At 44.4% G+C, this 26,172-nt stretch overlaps 1 protein-coding gene across 2 annotated transcripts in view; it reads right to left on the bottom strand.

Moving 5' to 3' along the window:
- FAM219A (family with sequence similarity 219 member A) overlaps positions 1 to 26,172 on the bottom strand; it is a 129,786-nt gene that overhangs the window by 22,689 nt on the left and 80,925 nt on the right. For both annotated transcript variants that reach the window (XM_077490559.1, XM_077490560.1), the window contains exon 3: positions 8,558 to 8,660. In XM_077490559.1, the coding sequence (XP_077346685.1) occupies positions 8,558 to 8,660 (103 nt within the window). The remainder of the gene's footprint in view (positions 1 to 8,557; positions 8,661 to 26,172) is intronic.

The raw sequence follows: 26,172 nt of genomic DNA, 5'->3' as shown, positions 1-26,172 counted from the left end.
GGACAATATATTGATGTAGAGATGGAAAGGACATGATGTAGATGTAGAGATGGCGAGGACAATATATTGATGTAGAGATAGAGAGGACAATATATTGATGTAGAGATGGAGAGGACAATATATTGATGTAGAGATGGAGAGGACATGATGTAGATGTAGAGATGGAGAGGACATGATGTAGATGTAGAGATGGAGAGGACAATATATTGATGTAGAGATGGAGAGGACAATAGATTTATGTAGAGATGGAGAGGACAATAGATTGATGTAGATATGGAGAGGACAATATATTGATGTAGAGATGGAGAGGACAATATATTGATGTAGAGATGGGTAGGACATGATGTAGATGTAGAGATGGAGAGGACAATATATTGATGTAGAGATGGAGAGGACAATATATTGATGTAGAGATGGGGAGGACATGATGTAGATGTAGAGATGGAGAGGACATGATGTAGATGTAGAGATGGAGAACACAATATATTGATGTAGAGATGGAGAGGACAATATATTGATATAGAGATGGAGAGGACAATATATTGATATAGAGATGGAGAGGACAATAGATTGATGTAGAGATGGAGAGGACAATATATTGATGTAGAGATGGAGAGAACAATATATTGATGTAGAGATGGAGAGGACAATATATTGATGTAGAGATGGAGAGGACAATATATTGATGTAGAGATGGAGAGGACAATATATTGATGTAGAGATGGAGAGGACATGATGTAGATGTAGAGATGGAGAGGACATGATGTAGATGTAGAGATGGAGAGGACAATATATTGATGTCGAGATGGAGAGGACAATAGATTTATGTAGAGATGGAGAGGACAATAGATTGATGTGGATATGGAGAGGACAATATATTGATGTAGAGATGGAGAGGACATGATGTTGATGTAGAGATGGAGAAGACAATATATTGATGTAGAGATGGAGAGGACATGATGTTGATGTAGAGATGGAGAAGACAATATATTGATGTAGAGATGGAGAGGACAATATATTGATATAGAGATGGAGAGGACAATATATTGATGTAGAGATGGAGAGGACAATAGATTGATGTAGAGATGGAGAGGACAATAGATTGATGTAGAGATGGAGAGGACAATAGATTGATGTAGAGATGGAGAGGACACCATGTTGATGTAGAGATGGAGAGGACATGATGTTGATGTAGAGATGGAGAAGACAATATATAGATGTAGAGATGGAGAGGACAATATATTGATGTAGAGATGGAGAAGACACCATGTTGACAATTCATTCTCTGCAGAAGCCATACAGGAGGACAGGGTTTCCGGTTGTAAATGATATAAACCATAAAAGAGAGTACAATTGAGAAAAAGACTGTAACAAATAAATGTGGAAATTTGGAAACCATTGAGCAGATTAGAGGATAATGGAGGCCATTTAGTAGAAAACATTCTCTGAAATGAGGCCAACTTCCCGTCTGGTTGTCTTTCCTATCAGATTACAAATTTCCAGTTTGTTCCTTAATGTATCCTAGAAGATCTGCGTCCAAAGATCACCAGGCTGTACAGTAACCAGACACACAATGTCAGATCTCCATCTCTGTACAAACCTTGGAATATTCAGCTGAGAACATTATTAGTAGGTGGAACAAACTATGAAAGACTTTGTTCTGGGATCCCCGACATTGGAAATGATTTACCAAAACTGGGAAGTGCGAAATCTGGTGCAGCTCTGCATACAAACCAATCAGCTTCTAGATTTCCTTGTCAAAGCGGAACAAGCTGAAGTAAGAAGTTGATTGGCTACTATCCAGAGACTTTGAGTGCTCCGGTTTTAATAAATCTCCCGCATAAAAGTAGAGATTTTACACCGAGTAGGAATCACAATTCTGGTTATTAACCACTTCAGCCCCGGACCATTTTGCTGCTCAAAGACCAGACCACTTTTTGCGATTCGGCACTGCGTCGTTTTAACTGACAATTGCGCGGTCGTGCGACGAGGCTCCCAAACAAAATTGACGTCCTTTTTTTCCCACAAATAGAGCTTTTGGTGGTATTTGATCACCTCTGTGATTTTTATTTTTTGCGCTATAAACAAAAATATATAAAAAAACATTTTTTTCCCTTAGTTTAGGCCGATACGTATTCTTCTACATATTTTTGGTAAATAAAAGAAAAATCGCAATAAGTGATTATTGATTGGTTTGCGCAAAAGTTATAGCGTTTACAAAATAGGGGATAGTTTTATGGCATTTTTATTAATATATTTTTTTTTTTTACGAGTAATGGCGGCGATCAGCGATTTTTATTGGGACGGCGACATTATGGCGGACACATCGGACATTTTTGACACATTTTTGGGACCATTGTCATTTATACAGCAATCACTGCTATATAAATGCAGTGATTCCTGTGTAAATGACACTGGCAGTGAAGGGGTTAACCAGTGGGTGGCAGTGTAGGGTTTAAGTGTTCCTAGGGGTGTGTTACTAACTGTGGGGGGGGGGCTGGGCTTTAATTTAGTGAACACTGATCTCTGCTCCAATCACATGGAGCAGAGATCAGCATCACTAGTTGCTAGGCAGAACAGGGAAATGCTGTTTACATCAGCATTTCCTCGTTCAGCCACCCTGTGAGACGATCGCGGGTATGCCTGCGGCGTTTGAGTCCGCGGGACCCGCGACCGGACTCACGGGGTACCCGACCAGCACACGAGCGCGCTGCCACCGGCGCGCTCGCGATGGCAGGACGGCATTAAAGATTGGACGTACCTGTACGCCAATATGCCTGCCCGTGCCATTCTGCCGACGTACATCGGTGTGCGCTGGTCAGGAACCGGTTAAAGCCTTTGTTACGTCAACATTTTATATTCCTGATATGTGCCGGTTGTACCATGTGCTTGTATGAGAAAGTCTCCTGTTCTCTTTGTATTGCTTCCTTTATGTGAAATCCCTGGTGCCCCTGCCAGTCCTTTTGCTTTCCTAGTGGAAACTTACCGTGCTAGGCATTAGAGCACATCCATCCCCGGTGTAATACGTTTTCTGGCTGTGCTGGGAGAACAGCCTGCCTGTTCTCCAAAAGGTAAGACGTGTGCTGACACAACAACTGTACACAGGCATTCACTGGGAAGATCACACACACACACACACACACACACACACACACACACATCTATAAATAAAATGATATATCAGAGAGAGAGAAATATCTATCTATATCTATAGATATCTATATCTCTCTCTCTCTCGGATATATAGATGATAGATATATATATATATAATCTCATTTTATTTATAGATATATGTTGTTATATACACACACACAATAAAATAATATATTTTGTCTATATATAATTTTAGTGTGTGTGTATAATATATATATATATATATATATATATATATATATATATATATATAATATATACACACACACATATACACACACACACACACACTAAAATTATATATAGATAAAATATATAATTTTATTGTGTGTATATAACATACATTATATATATATATATATATATATATATATATATATATATATATATATATATAAACACACACACACACACACACACACATACCCATACAGTGAGGGGAAAAAGTATTTGACCCCCTGCTGATTTTGTACATTTGCCCACTAACAAGTAAATGAGCAGTCTATAATTTTAATGGTTGGTTTATTATAACAGTGAGGGACAGAATAACAAAAATATCCAGAAAACCACATTTCAAAAAAGTTATAAACTGATTTGCATTTTAATGAGTGAAATAAGTATTTGATCCCCAATCATTCAGCACAATTTCTGTCTCCCAGGTGTCTTCTATACAGGTAACAAGCTGAGATTAGGAGCACTCTCTTAAAGGGAGTGCTCCTAATCTCAGCTTGTTACCTGTATAAAACTCACCTGTCCACAGAAGCAATCATCAGATTCCAATCTCTCCACCATGGCCGAGACCAAAGAGCTGTCCAAGGATGTCAGGGAGAAGATTGGAGACCTACACAAGGCTGGAATGGGCTACAAGACCATCGCCAAGCAGTTTGGTGAGAGGTGACAACAGTTGGTGCGATTATTTGCAAATGGAAGAAACATAAAATAACGGTCAATCTCCCTCTGTCTGGGGCTCCATGGAAGATCTCACCTCGTGGAGTGTCAATGACCATGAGAACGGTGAGGAATCAGCCCAGAACTACACGGGAGAATCTCGTCAATGATCTCAAGGTAGCTGGGACCAGAGTCACCAAGAAAACAATTGGTAACACACCACACCATGAAGGACTGAAATCCTTCAACACCTGCAAAGTCCCCCTGAAAACTCATGTACAAGTCCATCAGAAGTTTGCTAATGAACATCTGAATGATTGAGAGGAGAACTGGGGGAAAAGTGTTGGGGTCAGATGAGACCAAAATCCAGCTCTTAGGCAACAACTCAACTTGCCGTGTTTGAAGGAGGAGGAATGCTGCCTGTGACCCCAAGAACACCATCCCCACCATCATACATGGAGGTGGAAACATTATGCTTTGGGGGTGTTTTTCTGCTAAGGGGACGGGACAACTTCACCGCATCAAAGGGACGATGGACGGGACCATGTACCATCAAATCTTGGGTGAGAACCTCCTTCCCTCAGCCAGAGCATTCAAAATGGGCCATGGATGAGTATTTCACCATGACAATGACCGAAAACACACGACCAAGGCAATAAAGGAGTGGCTCAAGAAGAAGCACATTAAGGTCCTGGAGTGGCCTAGCCAGTCTTCAGACCTTAATCCCATAGAATATATGTGGAGGGAGCTGAAGGTTGGAGTTACCAAATGTCAGCCTGGAAACCTTAATGACTTGGAGAGGATCTGCAAAGAGGAGTGGGGACAAAATGCCTCCTGAGATGTGTGCAAACCTGGAGGCCAACTACAAGAAACGTCTGACCTCTGATTGCCAACAAGGGTTTTGCCACCAAGTACTAAGTCATGTTTTTTGCAAAGGGGTCAAATACTTTTTTCACTCATTAACCACTTCAGCCCCGGAAGGATTTGCCTTTTTCCTGACTGGGCCATTTTGTGAGATACGGCACTGCATCGCTTTAACTGACAATTGCGCAGTCGTGAGATGTTCTGATGTCACTGGCAGGGAAGGGGTTAACATTAGGGGCTGATCAAGGGGTTAACTGCGCTCCCTAGATGTGTTCTAACTGTAGGGGGGATGGGACTGACTAGGGGAGGAGACCGATCAGTGTTCCTACTTATTATTAGGAGCAGACAATCTCTCTCCTCTCCCCTGAGAGAACTGGGATTTGTGTGTTTACACACACACACAGATTCTGGTTCTTGCTCTGCAACAAGCGATCGTGGGTGCCTAGTGGTCATCACGCCCCCGCCGGGCACCTGCATCGGCTCCAGGACACGTTGCGTTGACTATATTGTCAAAAGTATTGGGACACCTGCTTTTACACACACAAATGAACTTTAATGTTATCCCAGTCTTAGTCCGTGGGGTTCAATATTGAGTTAGCCCCCCCCTTGCAGCTATAACAGCTTCAACTCTTCTGGGAAGGCCGTCCACAAGGTTTAGGAGTGTGTCTATGGGAAATGTTTGACCATTCTTCCAGAAGAGCATTTGTGAGGTCAGGCACTGATGTTGGATGTGAAGGCCAGTCTACACTCTAATTCATCCCAAAAGTGTTTTATCGGGTTGAGGTCAGGACTCTGTGCAGGCCAGTCAAGTTCCTCCACCCCAAACTCTCTTATCCATGTCTTTATAGACTTTGCTTTGTGCACTGGTGGGCAGTCATGTTGGAACAGGAAGGGGCCGTCCCCAAACTGTTCCCACAATGTTGGGAGGATGAAATTGTCCAAAATGTCTTGGTATGCTGACGCCTTAAGAGTTCCCTTCACTGGAACTAAGGGGCCAAACCCAACCCCTGAAAAACAGCCCCCCCACCATAATCCCCCCTCCACCAAATGTTTCCTGAGGACCAGAGCACAAAGCATGGTGCATAAAGACATGGATGAGCGAGTTTGGGGTGGAGGAACTTGACTGGCCTGCACAGAGTCCTGACCTCAACCCGATAAAACACTTTTGGGATGAATTAGAGAGGAGACTGCGAGCCAGGCCTTGTCCAACATCAGTGCCTGACCTCACAAATGCTCTTCTGGAAGAATGGTCAAACATTCCCATAGACACACTCCTAAACCTTGTGGACGGCCTTCCCAGAAGAGTTGAAGCCGTTATAGCTGCCAAGGGTGGGCCAACTCAACATTGATAAATGAATAGCTAAAGTCGCGCTATGGAAAAATCAGATCTCCAATGTGATAGAAATATGTGAAGTAAATTAATAAATTAATAAAAAGTGAAGAGAGAAAAGAAAATATACTGGGTTAGAGCTGCCTGTGCCTGAAGCCCTCACTTCCTAAATAGGGAGGAGAGGGAAATGAAAAGTGTAAAGTAAAAAGGTTATGGCGCTAAACCCTATCAGTGATGTGATGAGTTAACCTATCATCAAGACCTGGTATTTATTTTTTATATGGAAAGAAAAAACTATTGGTGGTGAAGTGCATAAATTTCCTAAAATAATTTTATCCTAAAAAAAATTTGTGTGATCAATGTGGAGTCAACATTCGTGTTCCATCCTAATTAAAACCAAAGTGGGTATTGAATTATCTTATACGTATTAACCTACTAAAAACATGTAAACATTCATTTAGGTATGCAAAAATGGTGAAAATATTGTTAATATTCAACAATGTGCTAGTTCAGAACAGACTATGCAAACATGTGCAAAAAAAGATGTGCAAAAAAAATAACAACTAAGGATCAAAACAACCAGGGGTCTGAAATATTTTCAACCAATAATCGCATGAAGACGCATCTGTGTCCAATGTAAGTCCAAAGTTAGTATTTGGCTTAATGATACTGCCTCTTCAGATTATTGTTGTAATTGATGCATAAAGTCAATAGGGCATATTTGATTCACTCGTGCAAATAGTGCGGGTTTTCAATTAGAGAACTTCATCCCCGGTGCGCCACTCAGTGCTATAGTATGTAAATGCTCTCACCAGAGTTAATGCCCCTATGGGGCTGGATGGACCTTCACAATGTAAGCCACTGTGTCGCTCTCTGGCTGCTGCACTGGGTGAAGCTTCGTTATTCCGTCCGTATGGTATCCGACGTTAATTATATATGAGGAAAGACATATCCATAGTGTAATACATTCTTAACCAAATCGTTCGTTTATTGGTATTAAAAAACTACTCACATTTAATATTAAAAGCACCCGCTCCAGAGGACGTCGTAGTGACGAAACGCGTAGGGCGTGGCCACGTTGTGTGCACTCGTTTGAGACGAACGGCTGAGTTTTTCCATACGCATATGCTTTTAATATTAAATGTGAGTAGTTTTTTAATACCAATAAACGAACGATTTGGTTAAGAATGTATTACACTATGGATATGTCTTTCCTCATATATAATTAACGTCGGATACCATACGGACGGAATAACGAAGCTTCACCCAGTGCACCAGCAGCAGCCAGAGAGCGACACAGTGGCTTACATTGTGAAGGTCCATCCAGCCCCATAGGGGCATTAACTCTGGTGAGAGCATTTACATACTATAGCACTGAGTGGCGCACCGGGGATGAAGTTCTCTAATTGAAAACCCGCACTATTTGCACGAGCGAATCAAATATGCCCTATTGACTTTATGCATCAATTACAACAATAATCTGAAGAGGCAGTATCATTAAGCCAAATACTAACTTTGGACTTACATTGGACACAGATGCGTCTTCATGCGATTATTGGTTGAAAATATTTCAGACCCCTGGTTGTTTTGATCCTTAGTTGTTGTTTTTTGCACATAGTTTGCGTCTTCATGCGATTTTTTTGGTTGAATTATTTCTGATCCCTGGTTGTTCTGATCCTTAGTTGTTTTTTTTTTTTTTTGCACATCTTTTTTTGCACATGTTTGCATAGTCTGTTCTGAACTAGCACATTGTTGAATATTAACAATATTTTCACCATTTTTGCATACCTAAATGAATGTTTACATGTTTTTAGTAGGTTGATACGTATAAGATAATTCAATACCCACTTTGGTTTTAATTAGGATGGAACACGAATGTTGACTCCACATTGATCACACAAAATTTTTTTAGGATAAAATTATTTTAGGAAATGTATGCACTTCACCACCAATAGTTTTTTCTTTCCATATAAAAAATAAATACCAGGTCTTGATGATAGGTTAACTCATCACATCACTGATAGGGTTTAGCGCCATAACCTTTTTACTTTACAACTCAACATTGAACCCTACGGACTAAGACTGGGAGGTCATTAAAGTTCATGTGAGTGTAAAGGAAGGCGTCCCAATACTTTGGGTAATTATATATATATATATATATATACACACACACACACACACACACACACACACACACACAATTGTCTGTTGCTTCTGTTTTAAACTGAATGGGTTGTTTTAACAGGTAAGGGATCACATATACTTTAAATTGGAGCTTCAGCCTCTTCCCTTCCAGAACAGGTGACACACGGGTGGACTTACCTTGTTCTGGCCATGACGTTGTTCTTTTTGGGCTGCTGGTTCACTGGGCTTCCTACGTTCCCGTTTTTCAGGGACCCTTTCCGGGCCATCTCCCGCTGCTTTTCTGTGGATGAGAAGAGAAAGAGAAGATCGTGAAACACAATAATTGACACCACAAATGAATGACGACACTACAGACCCTGCTCTGGTCTTGCTAATATCAGGACCCTAGACCATGCAGTATGAGGGTGCAGACACTGCGGGGACTGCTCTAGCTGTGGGGAGGAGTGGAAGATTATCACATTTCCAGCTTTTCCTCCTCTTTACCTGTCCTACACCCACCTGAACATAAAAAAGTGACTGGGAAACATTAGTGCTGGGGATGGTCATCAGTGGTCATGGTGCTGGAGATGGTCATCAGTGGTCACAGTGCAGGCGATGGTCATCAGTGGTCACAGCACTGGGGATGGTCATCAGTGGTCACAGCACTGGGGATGGTCATCAGTGGTCACAGCACTGGGGATGGTCATCAGTGGTCACAGAGCTGGGGATGGTCATCAGTGGTCACAGTGCTGGAGATGGTCATGGTCATCAGTGGTCACAGTGCTGGGGAAGGTCATCAGTGCAGGGGATGGTCATCAGTGCAGGGGATGGTCATGGTCATCAGTGGTCACAGTGCTGGGGAAGGTCATCAGTGCAGGGGATGGTCATCAGTGCAGGGGATGGTCATGGTCATCAGTGGTCACAGTGCTGGGGAAAGTCATCAGTGGTCACAGCGCAGGGAATGGTCATCAGTGGTCACAGTGCAGGGGATGGTCATGGTCATCAGTGGTCACAGTGCTGGAGAAGGTCATCAGTAGTCACAGCGCAGGGGATGGTCATCAGTGGTCACAGTGCAGGGGATGGTCATCAGTGGTCACAGTGCAGGGGGATGGTCATCAGTGGTCACAGTGCAGGGGGATGGTCATCAGTGCAGGGGATGGTCATCAGTGGTCACAGTGCTGGGGATGGTCATCAGTGCAGGGGATGGTCATCAGTGGTCACAGTGCTGGGGAAGGTCATCAGTGGTCACAGTGCTGGGGAAGGTCATCAGTGGTCACAGTGCTGGGGAAGGTCATCAGTGCAGGGGATGGTCATCAGTGGTCACAGTGCTGGGGAAGGTCATCAGTGGTCACAGTGCTGGGGAAGGTCATCAGTGGTCACAGTGCAGGGAATGGTCATCAGTGCAGGGGATGGTCATCAGTAGTCACAGCGCAGGGGATGGTCAGTGGTCACAGTGCTGGGGATGGTCATCAGTGGTCACAGTGCTGGGGATGGTCATCAGTGGTCACAGTGCTGGGGATGGTCATTGGTGGTCACAGTGCTGGGGATGGTCATTGGTGGTCACAGTGCAGGGGAAGGTCATTGGTGGTCACAGTGCAGGGGATGGTCATAAGTGGTCACAGTGCCGGGGATGCAGATTGGGAGTGCTCTCAGTACAGAACAATGCCACCGGCTGTACTGGAACCCTGCCCTACTGCCTGAGCTGTAGGCAACAGTTGGGTCCCAATGCTGGGACACTATGTGCATGCAGTCAGCATAGAATAGCGCTGCTGGCTGTAGGCATACATGCGAATCAGAAACTTGGCCTACCCCCCTATCAGGAACTGCTCGGTCACAATGCTGGGGATGCCAAATGGGCATGCTCTCAGCAGAGAACAGCCCCACCAGCTATACGTACACGTCTAATTGGAAACCCCTCCCACCCTATCATAAACAGTGTCCGGGGGTTGTCAGCGACCGCTCAGGCACAATGCTGGGGATTCCAAATTGGCTGAATCCTTGCCGATGATGATTGCAGATGAGAAAAATGTCCTACTCCCTCCCAACCATAAAAAGTGACCGGGGGGCTGTCAATGACCGCTCAGTCACAATGCTGGGGATGCTGAATGGGCATGCTCAAAGCACAGAACAGCACCACCAGCTGTACATACAGTATATGTGTAACTGGAAACCTGTACTACCTCCTCCCCATCATAAACCGCGTCCGAGAGCGGTCAGTGACCGCTCCGTCACAATACTGGGGATGCGGAACGGGCACGCTCTCAGCACAGAACAGCGCCACCCACTGTATGTACAGTATATGTGTAACTGGAAACCCGTCCTACCCCCTGCCAATCAAAAAAGTGACCGGGAGCGGTCAATGACCGGTCACAATGCTGGGGAGGCCAAATAGGCTGTATCCATATATACAAATGAGAAATTCATCCTACCCCTTCCCAATCATAAAAAGTGACTGAGGGCCGTCAATGACCGCTCAGTCACAATGCTGGGGATGCCGAACGGGCACTCTCTTAGCACAGAACAGCGCCACCAGCTATACGTACAGTGTATGTGGAAACCCGTCTTACCCCCTCCCAATCATAAAAAGTGACCGGGGTCTGTCAATGACCACTCAGTCACAATGCTGGGATGCCAAATGGGCACGCTCTCAGCACAGAACAGTGCCACCAGCTACACGTACAGTATATGTAGAAACCCATATTACCCCCTCCCAATCATAAAAAGTGACCGGGGTCTGTCAATGACCGCTCAGTCACAATGCTGGGGATGCCAAATGGGCACGCTCTCAGCACAGAACAGTGCCACCAGCTGTATGTACAGTATATGTGTAACTGGAAACCCGTCTTACCCCCTGCCATTCAAAGAAAGTGACCGGGAGCTGTCAATCACCGCTCAGTCGCAATGCTGGGGATGCCAAATAGGCTGTATCCATATATACAAATGAGAAATTCGTCCTACCCCCTTCCCAATCATAAAAAGTAACTAGGGGCTGTCAATGACCACTCAGTCTCAATGCTGGGGATGCCGAACGGGCACGCTCTCAGCACAGAACAGTGCCACCAGCTACACTTACAGTATATGTGTAACTAGAAATCCGTCTTTCCCCCCTCCCAATCATAAAAAGTGACCGGGGGCGGTCAAGGACCACTCAGTCACAATGCTGGGATGCCAAATGGGCACGCTCTCAGCAGAGAACAGTGCCACCAGCTACACGTACAGTATATGTAGAAACCCATATTACCCCCTCCCAATCATAAAAAGTGACTGGGGGCTGTCAATGACTGCTCAGTCACAATGCTGGGGATGCAGAACGGGCACACTCTCAGCACAGCGCCACCACCTGTATGTACAGTATATGTGTAACTGGAAACCCATCTTACCCCCCTGCCAATCAAAGAAAGTGGCCGGGAGCTGTCAATCACAATGCTGGGGATGCCAAATAGGCTGTATCCATATATACAAATGAGAAATTCGTCCTACCCCCTTCCCAATCATAAAAAGCGACTGAGGGCTGTCAATGACCGCTCAGTCACAATGCTGGGGATGCCGAACGGGCACGCTCTCAGTACAGAACAGCGCCACCAGCTATACGTACAGTATATGTAGAAACCCATCTTACCCCCTCCCAATCATAAAAAGTGACTGGGGGCTGTCAATGACCGCTCGGTCACAATGCTGGGGATGCCAAATGGGCACGCTTTCAGCACAGAACAGTGCCAACTGTATGTACAGTATATGTGTAACTGGAAACCCGTCTTACCCCCTGCCAATCAAAGAAAGTGACTGGGAGCTGTCAATCACCGCTCAGTCGCAATGCTGGGGATGCCAAATAGGCTGTATCCATATATACAAATGAGAAATTCGTCCTACCCCCTTCCCAATCATAAAAAGTGACCGGGGGCTGTCAATGACTGCTTGGTCACGATGCTGGGGATGCCAAACGGGCTGAATCCATATATGCAAATGAGAAATTTGTCCTACTCCCTCCCAATCACAAAAAGGTGTCCGGGGGCTGTCAGTGATTGCTCGGTCACAATGCTGGAGATGCAGAACGGGCACACTCTCAGCACAGAGCAGCGCCACCATCTGTACATACAGTATATGTGTGTCTAAAAACCCTTCCTACCCCCCCCCCCCCCCAAAATCATAAAAAGTGACCGTGATTTGTTTGCGATTGCCCAGTCACAGTGGTGGGCACGCTGGTGCCGCAGGGTGAACACATATATGTAATTTGGATCCCCCCCCTCCCGATCATACATGGCCATTAGCTCAGTGCCGGTGATGACCTTGACAATTTGTACCTCTCCAAAAATTGCAGCACCCAACATTCCCACTCTACCTAAAAATGGTAAAATGGTCGGATATCGGTGATTCCGGTAATTTTTTTCTCCTACTAAGCAGTAGGAGTCAGCATGTCCTCTTGGTATGGAATTACAGATACATTGGTATATTTTAGAAGTGTCCCCTCTTTAGTGGAATCCAAACCCAGGCTCCGGACAGATCACAGCCGGTGTCATCGGAATTTTGATAAATTGGAGATTACAGCCGCCCGATATCTATTCGGCTCACATCGCCCCCCCCCCCCATGGCCCCATGTGTAGTCACAGGGCTTCTCTTCGGCCAATCCACCACACAAGCAAGGCCAAGGGTGCCTACCGCAGAGAAGGGGCATTCTTCTTGGGTGCTCAGGATGATGTCATGGCAGGAAGTGCAGACCGCGGCGACTCGCTGAATATAGCGCACAGAAGGATATTTATAGTCACACGGAGCGGGACGTGTCCCCGGGGGGGGGGGGGGGGGTCACTCGGCTCAGGTTTCTAATCTCATCAGAAGCACAGCAGATTTACCAGATGGGACTGATAGGATTACGAAACCAAGTCTGGGATGGCGATAAAAGGAAATTCCAGTGTTTTCAAACAAAGACGCAGTGGTGGTGTTTATACCTGAAAGTCTTTTTTTCTTTTTTTTGTGATTTTTTATGCGATTTTTACATTTTAACACACTTGGTGATCTTCCATATTGAAGGGGTTTTAAATAAAAAGGTCTATACAATCAATTGTAATATCTCTGCTAAAAGAGCTTAATCTCAATCTCTCACTAAGGGACCATACACACGCGCGGTATTTGAATTTCAACGTCTTTTACTTATGGCAGGAAAAAGCAATTTAAAAAAAACAAACAAAAACAAAACAAAAAAAACAAAAAACAAAAAAAACAAAAACGTGCTTAAAGCCGCGTATTGCACATTATGTGTGTTTAGGTGTGTCATGTATTTATGGATTCAATTGAATAGAATAATATTATTTATTTACGCTCCTCTCCTAAATGCACTGGTGATGATGGGCTTTATTCAGCAGGGAAAATCTCCTCTTCTAATATGCCTGTACATGCCTATGTATGTATGTATGTATGTATGTATGAACACATAAATCTAACATACATTATCTCACAAAAGTAAGTGCACCCCTCACATTTTTGTAAATATTTTCTTCTATGTTTTCATGTGACAACACTGAAGAAATGACACTTGTCTACAATGTAAAGTAGTGAGTGTACAGCTTGTATAACAGTGTAAATTTGCTGTCCCCTCAAAATAACTCAACACACAGCCATTAATGTCTAAACCGCTGGCAACCAAAGTGAGTACACCCCTAAATGGAAATGTCCAAATTGGGCCCAATTAGCCATTTTCCCTCCCCGATGTAATGTGACTGGTTGGTGTTACAAGGTCTCAGGTGTGAATGAGGAGCAGGTGTTAAATTCGGTGTTATCGCTCTCACTCTCTCATACCGGTCACTGGAAGTTCAACATGGCACCTCATGGCAAAGGACTCTCTGAGGATCTGAAAAAAAGAATTGTTGCTCTACATAAAGATGGTTTAGGCCAGAGATGGCGAACCTTGGCACCCTAGATGTTTTGGAACTACATTTCCCATGATGCTCTGGCACTCTGCAGTGTAGTGGAGCATCATGGGAAATGTAGTTCCAAAACATCTGGGGTGCCAAGGTTCGCCATCACTAGCCTAGGCTATAAGAAGATTGGCAAGACCCTGAAACTGAGCTGCAGCACGGGACAGGACAGGTTCCACTCAGAACAGGCCTCACCATGGTCCACCAAAGATGTTGAGTGCACTTGCTCAGCTTCATATCCAGAGGTTGTCTTTGGGAAATAGATGTATGAGTGCTGCCAGCATTGCTGCAGAGGTTGTAGGGGTGAGGGGTCAGCCTGTCAGTGCTCAGACCATACACCGCACACTGCATCAAATTGGTCTGCATGGCTGTCGTCCCAGAAGGAAGCCTCTTCTAAAGATGATGCACAAGAAAGCCCACAAACAGTTTGCTGAAGACAAGCAGACTAAGGATATGGATTACTGGAACCGTGTCCTGTGGTCTGATGAGACCAAGATAAACGTATTTGGTGTCAGATGGTGACAAGCGTGTGTGGGGGCAACCAGGTGAGGAATACAAAGACAAGTGTGTCTTGTCTACAGTCAAGCATGGTGGTGGGGGTGTCATGGTCTGGGGCTGCAAGAGTGCTGCCGGCACTGGGGAGCTACAGATCATTGAGGGAACCATGAATGCCAACATGTACTGTGACATACTGAAGCAGAGCATGATCCCCTCCCTTCAGAGACTGGGCTGCAGGGCAGTATTCCAACATGATAACGACCCCAAACACACCTCCAAGACAACCACTGCCTTACTAAAGAAGCTGAGGGTAAAGGTGACGGACTGGCCAAGCATGTCTCCAGACCTAAACCCTATTGAACATCTGTGGGACATCCTCAAAACGGAAGGTGGAGGAGCACAAGATCTCCAACATCCACCAGCTCTGTGATGTCATCATGGAGGAGTTGAAGAGGACTGCACTGGTGCCCTTTGAGCTCTGGTGACCTCCATGCCCAAGAGGGTTAAGGCAGTGCTGGAAAATAATGGTGGCCACACAAACACTTGACACTTTGGGCCCAATTTGTACTCACTTTTGTTGCCAGCGGTTTAGACATTAATGGCTGTGTGTTGAGTTATTTTGAGGGGACGGCAAATTTACACTGTTATACAAGCTGTACACTCACTACTTTACATTGTAGACAAGTGTCATTTCTTCAGTGTTGTCACATGAAAAGATAGAAGAAAAGATTTACACAAATGTGAGGGGTGTACTTACTTTTGTGAGATACTGTAGTTCAAAAAAGAGATGTTGATGAAAGGTTGAGCAATGGAATGGGCCGACATACCGAATGGTGAAGAGAATAGGAAGAAAATCTCCCTTAACGGGTTTTTAGTGGCCCAACTAATATAATGCTAGTACATACATGAAAAATCCAAGAAAAAGAAGTATATAAAATGTATACAAGTTTTATTATTTGACAATAAGTAAAAAAAAAAAAAGAAAAAAAAAAAAAGAAGAACAGCAGTAGTGGCTGGTAAATATATATGTCAATACAATGAATAACATAGGAAAACGCAGTTCTTATAGGTCCCTGGACTACAGTGATGGGAACACCATGGCAGATATCCACGGATGAAAACCAACGCATTTCAGAAATTCCTTCTTTCCCCAGAGGTGTATATATATTAAGAGAGCAGGTTACATATGTTAACAGGGGTTGTAAAAACAAATGCAACAGCCACAAAATGGTTAAAAACAAAAAACAGTCAGCGATGTCCATCCAAGGGTCCAGGAGAAATAATAATGCTCACAATGATGGCAATGCCCCAGTGAAAACCAGTGAGACCAGCTAATGAGGATGCCCCCAGAAACGCAGAAGCACACAGGGGAATATATACCGTGACAGGTTCGCAATCAAATTGAAAAAGATGAAAAGGTGCTGTTCACGCCATGGGAGATTGCCATGCGTCCAGTGGCCTGGATCCGACAGGTGGGATGGATCGAATATAATAAACAGAGGTGCGCTACAGGTATTGTTCTTTTTTTTAGGCCCTGTGTGCATGAGGCCAAAGTCTCCATGAATAATTTCCTGACATGGTACAACATAGAATATACAGAAACAGTATTCATTTTCAGAAAAACTTTAAAGGCCGATGATCAGGACCACGGACAGTGTCCACAATAGACCAGATTTACACATTTATTTTTGATGATCAGAACCATGGACAGTGTCCACCATGGACATGAGATATGTACATATATGTCTGATAATCAGGACCATGGACAGTGTCCATCAAGACTGGCTAAATACATTGATGGCTGATGATCAGGACCACGGACAGTGTCCACCATAGACCAGATATACACATTTATTTCTGATGATCAGGACCACGGACAGTGTCCACCATAGACCAGATATACACATTTATTTCTGATGATCAGGACCACGGACAGTGTCCACCATAGACCAGATATACACATTTATTTCTGATGATCAGGACCATGGACAGTGTCCACCATAGACCAGATATACACATTTATTTCTGATGATCAGAACCATGGACAGTGTCCACCATAGACCAGATATACACATTTGGGAAGCACAGTGGTGTAGGGGTTAGCACTCTCACCTAGCAGTAAGAAGGGTTGCTGGTTCAAATCCCAACCACCACACTACCTGCCTGCACTTTGCATGTTCTCCCTGTGCCTGTGTGGGTTTCCTCCGGGTACTCCGGTTTCCTCCCACACTCCAAAGACATGCAAGTAGGTTAATTGGCTTCTGTCCAAAATTGGCCCTAGTATATAAATAGGGACCTTCGATTGTGGACACCTTGAGGGTAGGGACCAATGTGAGTGTGCAATGTACAGGGATAGGGACAATTGTAGACACTCACTCAGGTTGAACTGGATGGACTGGTGTCTTTATTCAACCTAACTAACTATGAAACTACTATGAAACATTTCTTATGATCAGGACCATGGACATGAGATATGTACATATATGTCTGATAATCAGGACCACGGACAGTGTCCATCAAGACTGGCTAAATACATTGATGTCTGATGATCAGGACCACGGACAGTGTCTACCATAGACCAGATATACACATTTATTTCTGATGATCAGGACCATGGACAGTGCCACCACATACCAGATATATACATTTATGTCTGATGATCAGGGCCATGGACAGTGCCACCACATACCAGATATACACATTTATTTCTGATGATCAGGACCACGGACAGTGTCCATGAAGACTGGATAAATATATTGATGTCTGATGATCAGGACCATGGACAGTGTCCACCATAGACCAGATATACACATTTCTGATGATCAGGACCATGGACAGTGTCCACTGTGGACATGAGATATGTACATATATGTCTGATAATCAGGACCACGGACAGTGTCCATCAAGACTGGCTAAGTACATTGATGGCTGATGATCAAGACCACGGACAGTGTCCACCATAGACCAGATATACACATTTATTTCTGATGATCAGGACCATGGACAGTGTCCACCATAGACCAGATATACACATTTATTTCTGATGATCAGGACCATGGACAGTGTCCACCATAGACCAGATATACACATTTATTTCTGATGATCAGAACCCATGGACAGTGTCCACTGTGGACATGAGATATGTACATATATGTCTGATAATCAGGACCACGGACAGTGTCCATGAAGACTGGATAAATATATTGATGTCTGATGATCAGGACCATGGGAAGTGTCCACCATAGACCAGATATACACATTTATTTCTGATGATCAGGACCATGGACAGTGCCACCACATACCAGATATATACATTTATGTCTGATGATCAGGGCCATGGACAGTGCCACCACATACCAGATATATACATTTATGTCTGATGATCAGGGCCATGGACAGTGCCACCACATACCAGATATATACATTTATGTCTGATGATCAGGGCCATGGACAGTGCCACCACATACCAGATATATACATTTATGTCTGATGATCAGGACCATGGACAGTGCCACCACATATCAGATATATACATTTATGTCTGATGATCAGCACCATGGACAGTGCCACCACATATCAGATATATACATTTATGTCTGATGATCAGGACCATGGACAGTGCCACCACATACCAGCATACAGAACAAAAAAAAGGTGAAATGGTCCACCACATGGAATAAGAATAATGCAGCCTTGAAAACATCAATGTATTGTGTATTGAAGGACAGTAGAGAAGCGAATGGAGGAATTCCTCCGGAGATGGGGATAAGGACGTGTCACCAGCTGTGTACTGTCATTTGGAATGTGAGAAGGGCAGTAACCCATGAAGATCAACCTATCCAGCTGTGTAATGTGAAGGATAAAATAAGAAATATGAAGAATTTAGGAGAAACGGCACATGCACGGTCTTGAGAATTGTACCTTCTTCTTCCAGTACTGTTTAACCCATTCACTACCAGCACCTTCTTTTTCCATGCACAGTTTTTTGCACACATGCTAAAAGGCTTTTTTCTGAATGAAAACAAGGTCGAAACTCCTAAAATATCTATATTTTCAAAAACGGCAGAACCCATAAAATAAAAATATGGCAATTGCAGTTTTTATGTAGCAAAACCATTTATTAAATCTATATTTATAGGAAAAATTTGTTGGTTGTAACATATTGGGCTCCATTAGGTAAGCAGGGGGGCCTGGGCCCTGCATTTTCACGGTCTATAGGCCCGGAAAAGGCCATCAGTTCCCAGACAGTGGGCAGAGCGCGACCTCCACAGCAGTGGGAGGCAACTCAGGAAGAAGTGACCGAGCTAAGTCACCAGCAAAGACAGCCAAAGGAAAGCTTAAGTCACAAAGCCGAAGTGTTCTCCGGTTGTAAAGTAAATACAGGGGGTGCAGTTTATCCTCATTGTGACTCGGTTCCTTCATGTGGCCCATTATATGCAGGACTGTGTTGACATTCATATTTAGGAGGTCCTGTCGAGTAGGCTGTTTGGGGGGGCCTGTGACAATGCCAGCCCCTGCCATGGTGTTAGATTAGGAAAGGGGTGTAAAGATGTTTGAGAAGCTCCGTTATGTTTATTGTTGAGTGGAGAAAACTGTGTTGTATGGTTTGGTAGTTACGGATCGGGGCCTGTAGTTTGAAGGTTCCAAAACGTTTTGGGTGGGACAGAACCTTCAATCCTGTGCGAGTGCCGAGTCGTTATAAAGCCATGTCTCATGAGAGCTCAGGGCAGTTGCTGCCATTCAGACGCGGAGCCTTTGTGTGAAGATAGTGGTGAGCTCCCAACCAGGAGGGGTGACCTACATGGGAGAGGAGACCCTATGTTGGGGTGACCTACATGGGAGAGGAGACCCTATGTTGGGGAGACTCCTTGGCCAGAGGACGGGGAGAGTCAGGACAGCTTACGCGTGTCTGGAAAGACTGAGAAATCAGAGGTGACTGGAGAATCTATAGAGGGGGGGGGGGGCACCAAGCTCTAAACTGAAGTTCTGACCGACATGTCTCAATAAAAACGCAGTTTAATCACCCCATATCACAGGCTCAATCATTTATAATGGTGGCCCTGTCCACAATGGAGACTCAGAGCAGTAAAAAAAACCCTTCCCCAATCTATGCAAAAGCTATAAATAATTTTGCCCAGAGATGCAATTTAAGGGGGTGATTTACAAAAACCGGAGCATGCAAAATCTGGTGCAGGTCTTCAAGGTAGCCAATCAGCTTCCAGGTATTTTTTCTCAAAGCTTAAATTGAACAAGCTGAAGTTAAAAGCCGATTGTCCACCATGCACATCTGCACCAGATTTTTTACTCTCCGGTTTTAGTAAATCCATCTCTTAAGCCTTGTACCCACAATTGGATTGTTGGGCAACAAACCTGTGGACTTTTGTCCAAAGGGCGTTGGCCCAAACTTGTCTTGCATACAAAAACAGCAAGGAATTGTCGGCCAACAAATACGTAGTGGCGTGCTTTGTTGTTTTTCAGCTCTTTAGAGCCACCCTTTGGGCTCCTTCTGCTAATTTCGAGTTAGTAGAAGTTTGGCGAGTGTTGATTCACGCTTTTCATTTTGCACTTTTCATTTTGTGCTTTTCAGTTAGTTTCCGAGCGGCCGTTCGTCAACCAGCCATGTTGCGGAATCGGAGGAGATCATGCGTTATTTATTATTGGCCTTGGAGTTATTGCTTTGACCCAAGTCCAGTCCAGGAACAGGAGGAGGAGGAGGAGGATTTCTTGGACAAAAAATTGGTTGCTTTATGAATGGTGACCAATTATATCATATGCCTTTGCTGCGGGAGATCCAGGAGAATAATCCGGATGATTTTTGGAATTATCTCCGGATGCCGGACCCCTGATTTCACCAACTCTTGGCATTGCTGACCCCCTATATTAAGAAGCAGGACACATGCATGAGACTTTTATTTTATTTATTTGGTTGAATAACAATGATTTGATTTGCTATATTTTCTATATATTTGGATGCATAGAATGCACTTTTTTCTTAAGTTCTATTGGCAGATACCATGTCTAATTTTATTTGTTTTTTTCTAATGCACAATAAAAAAAAAAAATTGTGGCGAATAATACTTGGCTATGTGTTTTACTTCAAATGACAGTTTGGGAGTAGACAGTTACATTAAAAAAAAAAAAATACAAATGTAAAATTGACAAGGTCAAGGTGATCTTAAAAAAATACAGGATAATAGGGTTGTGGTAACTTGCACCCAAAAAATAAAAATAAAAAATATGTAATATATATATATATAGATATATATATATATATATATATATATATTTATATTTATTAATAATAATAATAATAATAATAATAATAAATATTATTCTTGATATCACTAGAAAAAAAAAAGCCTTTGAAAATTTGTTTGCAATAACTACATCAGTATCACCAGCAAAGCAGCTTCATTATTATCCCGTTAAAGAAGAGAATGTGCGCTGCATTTCCTGATTTCATAATTTTCCACGTCACGACTGTTCATTCTCCATTACAAACGTTAGCTTACAAGACCGACCACTTCTGGCTCGTCCTTGCGTCCGAGCACGCGTGTCTGTACTTTGGACTTTTGTCCAACGGACTTGTGTACACACACACTTGGAAAATCCGACAACAGACATTTGTCCGCGGAAATTTTTAAAACCTGCCAACCAACATTTGTTCATGGAAAACCCGTCAATTGTCCGATGGAGTGTACACACGGTTGGATTTTCCGCCAACAGTCTGTCATCACACAATTCCCAGCAGAAAATCAGATCGGGTGTACGAGGCTTTAGTGTTCTGGGAATATGGGGCCAGCTGCTCGGATCACAACTGGTCCACATGAACCTGTGTCTATTTTCTGGTCACTGATGTTATTTACCGAACGGTTAACAAAGAGGCGATTGTGCCATCCACCCCCCCCCATACACCGAGGACACAAACATGACATCCACAAATCCTCATCATCCATAATCCGTCTCCTGCCAGGCTGTGAAAATTGGCAGAGGCAGAAGAAAACAAGGTGCGCCATGCCTGTCGGCGATTACCCGGGGAGTCGTATGTCCTTGGCTTGCAGCTAATAAATGGCGCAGTCTGCGGGATATAAACAACAGCGACACCTTGGCTCAGCTGTGTATTTCCGACAGATTAACCCTTCCGTGTGCTGCACACCAACCTAGAGCTATATTCACAGGAGGTATGGAAGGAGGCTGCCCCCTCCCTGGTGCTCCAATACACAATGCCGAGGGATTTACCAGAAACTGCTCTGTGGTTCACATGTCCCCCGAAGGCTTCGACAACCACATACCACCCAAAAAACGACAACTACATTTTAAGAGACATCAGTACCCCAAACAAAATTTTCAAAGATCACCTCTTAACCCCGGCCCCGTCTTCTCCTCTGTTCTTAGGTCTGCCATCACAAGCATGAGCCAGTGGATAGGTTGTATTCCCTGTGATGATGGTGTGTAGTGAATGGATAGGTTGTATTCTCAGTGATGATGGTCTGTAGTGAATGGATAGGTTGTATTCTCGGTGATGATGGTCTGTAGTGAATGGATAGGTTGTAGTCTCGGTGATGGTGTGTAGTGAATGGATAGGTTGTATTCTCAGTGATGGTGTGTAGTGAATGGATAGGTTGTATTCTCAGTGATGGTGTGTAGTGAATGGATAGGTTGTATTCTCGGTGATGATGGTCTGTAGTGAATGGATAGGTTGTATTCTCGGTGATGATGGTCTGTAGAGAATGGATAGGTTGTATTCTCGGTGATGATGGTCTGTAGTGAATGGATAGGTTGTATTCTCGGTGATGATGGTCTGTAGTGAATGGATAGGTTGTATTCTCAGTGATGATGGTGTGTAGTGAATGGATAGGTTGTATTCTCGGTGATGATGGTCTGTAGTGAATGGATAGGTTGTATTCTCGGTGATGATGATCTGTAGTGCATGGATAGGTTGTAGTCTCGGTGATGGTGTGTAGTGAATGGATAGGTTGTATTCTCAGTGATGGTGTGTAGTGAATGGATAGGTTGTATTCTCGGTGATGATGGTGTGTAGTGAATGGATAGGTTGTATTCTCGGTGATGATGGTGTGTAGTGAATGGATAGGTTGTATTCTCGGTGGTGATGGTGTGTAGTGAATGGATAGGTTGTATTCTCGGTGATGGTCTGCAGTGAATGGATAGGTTGTATTCTCGGTGATGATGGTGTGTAGTGAATGGATAGGTTGTATTCTCGGTGATGATGGTGTGTAGTGAATGGATAGGTTGTATTCTCGGTGATGATGGTCTGTAGTGAATGGATAGGTTGTAGTCTCGGTGATGGTGTGTAGTGAATGGATAGGTTGTATTCTCAGTGATGGTGTGTAGTGAATGGATAGGTTGTATTCTCAGTGATGGTGTGTAGTGAATGGATAGGTTGTATTCTCGGTGATGATGGTCTGTAGTGAATGGATAGGTTGTATTCTCGGTGATGATGGTGTGTAGTGAATGGATAGGTTGTATTCTCGGTGATGATGGTCTGTAGTGAATGGATAGGTTGTATTCTCAGTGATGATGGTGTGTAGTGAATGGATAGGTTGTATTCTCGGTGATGATGGTCTGTAGTGAATGGATAGGTTGTATTCTCGGTGATGATGGTGTGTAGTGAATGGATAGGTTGTATTCTCGGTGATGATGGTGTGTAGTGAATGGATAGGTTGTATTCTCAGTGATGATGGTGTGTAGTGAATGGATAGGTTGTATTCTCGGTGATGATGGTCTGTAGTGAATGGATAGGTTGTATTCTCAGTGATGATGGTGTGTAGTGAATGGATAGGTTGTATTCTCGGTGATGATGGTCTGTAGTGAATGGATAGGTTGTATTCTCGGTGATGATGGTGTGTAGTGAATGGATAGGTTGTATTCTCGGTGATGGTCTGCAGTGAATGGATAGGTTGTATTCTCGGTGATGATGGTGTGTAGTGAATGGATAGGTTGTATTCTCGGTGATGATGGTGTGTAGTGAATGGATAGGTTGTATTCTCGGTGATGATGGTCTGTAGTGAATGGATAGGTTGTATTCTCGGTGATGATGGTGTGTAGTGAATGGATAGGTTGTATTCTCGGTGATGATGGTGTGTGGTGAATGGATAGGTTGTATTCTCGGTGATGATGGTGTGTAGTGAATGGATAGGTTGTATTCTCGGTGATGATGGTGTGTAGTGAATGGATAGGTTGTATTCTCGGTGATGATGGTGTGTAGTGAATGGATAGGTTGTATTCTCGGTGATGATGGTGTGTAGTGAATGGATAGGTTGTATTCTCGGTGATGGTCTGCAGTGAATGGCATGCACTCCACATTCTCCAGCACAGAATGCTTCCTCTGTACGGATGGACGGACGTACGGAGCGATCCTCTATTCTCCTCATTTCATATGATGGGCTAATCTCGGAATCTTTCTCTCGGTGTCAGTCACACAACGTCCAGTGTGTCGGCTGAAATTATTTTTTTGACCTTTACACGCGTCAATCTCGCCTCGCGCTGACATTTCCATTAATAGGAATCCGGAACACAAAAAATAGTTCAATAGAGACGTCAGCTCCTCGCCGATCAACGCCGAGACGCAGAACATGAAAACGCATTTCCTACTTCATTTGGGGTTACACGCCGATTATCAGAACAATCTGCAATCATAATCTATTATTTCATAGAAAGATCAAATAGAAAGACCTGGAAACTAAAACACGGAACCGGCCCGGGATAAGAAGCCTGAAAACCCCATGATGTCATCTGGTTTATCCTGACACAACATTTTCATTATGCAATAATAAAGATTATTTTGTAAAGCAATATCGTTCATTTTTGTATTCTATGCCACACTAGGTCATATATATACACACACACACACACTTCTTATATATATATTTTAGTTTTAATACATTTTAAATAAATAAATGTAATTTTCTTTTTGTTTAATATTTTTTGATATCGCTGCCAGAGCTTGCACACATTTAAAAAAAAAAAAAAAAAAACCCCAAACATTATACATATTCTGGAAGCAGAGACCCTGGAGATTAAAATGGTTGTAATTCTAACTTTTTATAAACTAGAAAGAAACCCTGCGCTGCCACTACCTACGTATGCAATTAGAAAAGATATAATTTGGTACACAATTTTTAATATGCTGAAAATGTGTGTTTTTTTTTTTCATTATAAAAGTTATTATATTTAAAGGGTGCTGTTAAAGCACCAACATGTGTTCCTACAGTGAATGAATGATTAATGTAAAATTGTGTAGCCAGGGCTGCTGTTAGGAACTGGAGGTACAGGAGTCGCAGGGGATCACTGGAGGGACAGGGGTCGCTGGAGGGACAGGGGTCGCTGGAGGGACAGGAGTCACTGGTGGGACAGGCGTCGCAGGGGTCACTGGAGGGACAGGAGTCACAGGGATCACTGGAGGGACAGGAGTCACAGGGATCACTGGAGGGACAGGAGTCACAGGGATCACTGGAGGGACAGGAGTCACTGGAGGGACAGGAGTCGCAGGGGTCACTGGAGGGACAGGAGTCGCAGGGGTCACTGGAGGGACAGGAGTCACAGGGTTCACAGGGGTCACTGGAGGGACAGGGGTCACTGGAGGGACAGGAGTCACTGGAGGGACAGGAGTCACAGGGGTCACTGGAGGGAGAGGAGTCACTAAAGGGACAGGAGTCGCAGGCGCCACTGGAGGCTCAGGAGTCGCAGGCATCACTGGAGGGACAGGAGTCACTGGAGGGACAGGAGTCGCAGGGGTCACTGGAGGGACAGGAGTTGCAGGGGTCACTGGAGGCACAGGGGTCACTGGAGGGACAGGAGTCGCAGGGGTCACTGGAGGGACAGGAGTCGCAGGGGTCACTGGAGGGACAGGAGTCGCAGGGGTCACTGGAGGGACAGGAGTCGCAGGGGTCACTGGAGGGACAGGGGTCACTGGAGGGACAGGGGTCACTGGTGGGACAGGAGTCGCAGGGGTCACTGGAGGGACAGGAGTCACTAGAGGGACAGGAGTCGCAGGCGCCACTGGAGGCTCAGGAGTCGCAGGCATCACTGGGACAGGAGTCACTGGAGGGACAGGAGTCGCAGGGGTCACTGGAGGGACAGGAGTCGCTGGAGGGACAGGAGTCACAGGGATCACTGGAGGGACAGGAGTCACAGGAATCACTGGAGGGACAGGAGTCACTGGAGGGACAGGAGTCGCAGGAGGGACAGGAGTCGCAGGAGGGACAGGAGTCACAGGGGTCACTGGAGGGACAGAAGTCGCAGGGGTCACTGGAGGGACAGAAGTCGCAGGGGTCACTGGAGGGACAGAAGTCGCAGGGGTCACTGGAGGGACAAAAGTGGCAGGGGTCACTGGAGGGACAAAAGTGGCAGGGGTCACTGGAGGGACAAAAGTCGCAGGGGTCACAG

This window comes from Lithobates pipiens, unplaced genomic scaffold, assembly GCF_037356315.1.
Source record: "Lithobates pipiens isolate NorthernLeopardFrog02 unplaced genomic scaffold, aLitPip1_a1.2 Scaffold_19, whole genome shotgun sequence".
Taxonomy (NCBI): Eukaryota; Metazoa; Chordata; class Amphibia; order Anura; family Ranidae; genus Lithobates; species Lithobates pipiens.
The sequence above is the reverse complement of the archived record's forward strand: the minus strand, read 5'-3'. Positions and strand labels throughout refer to the sequence as shown.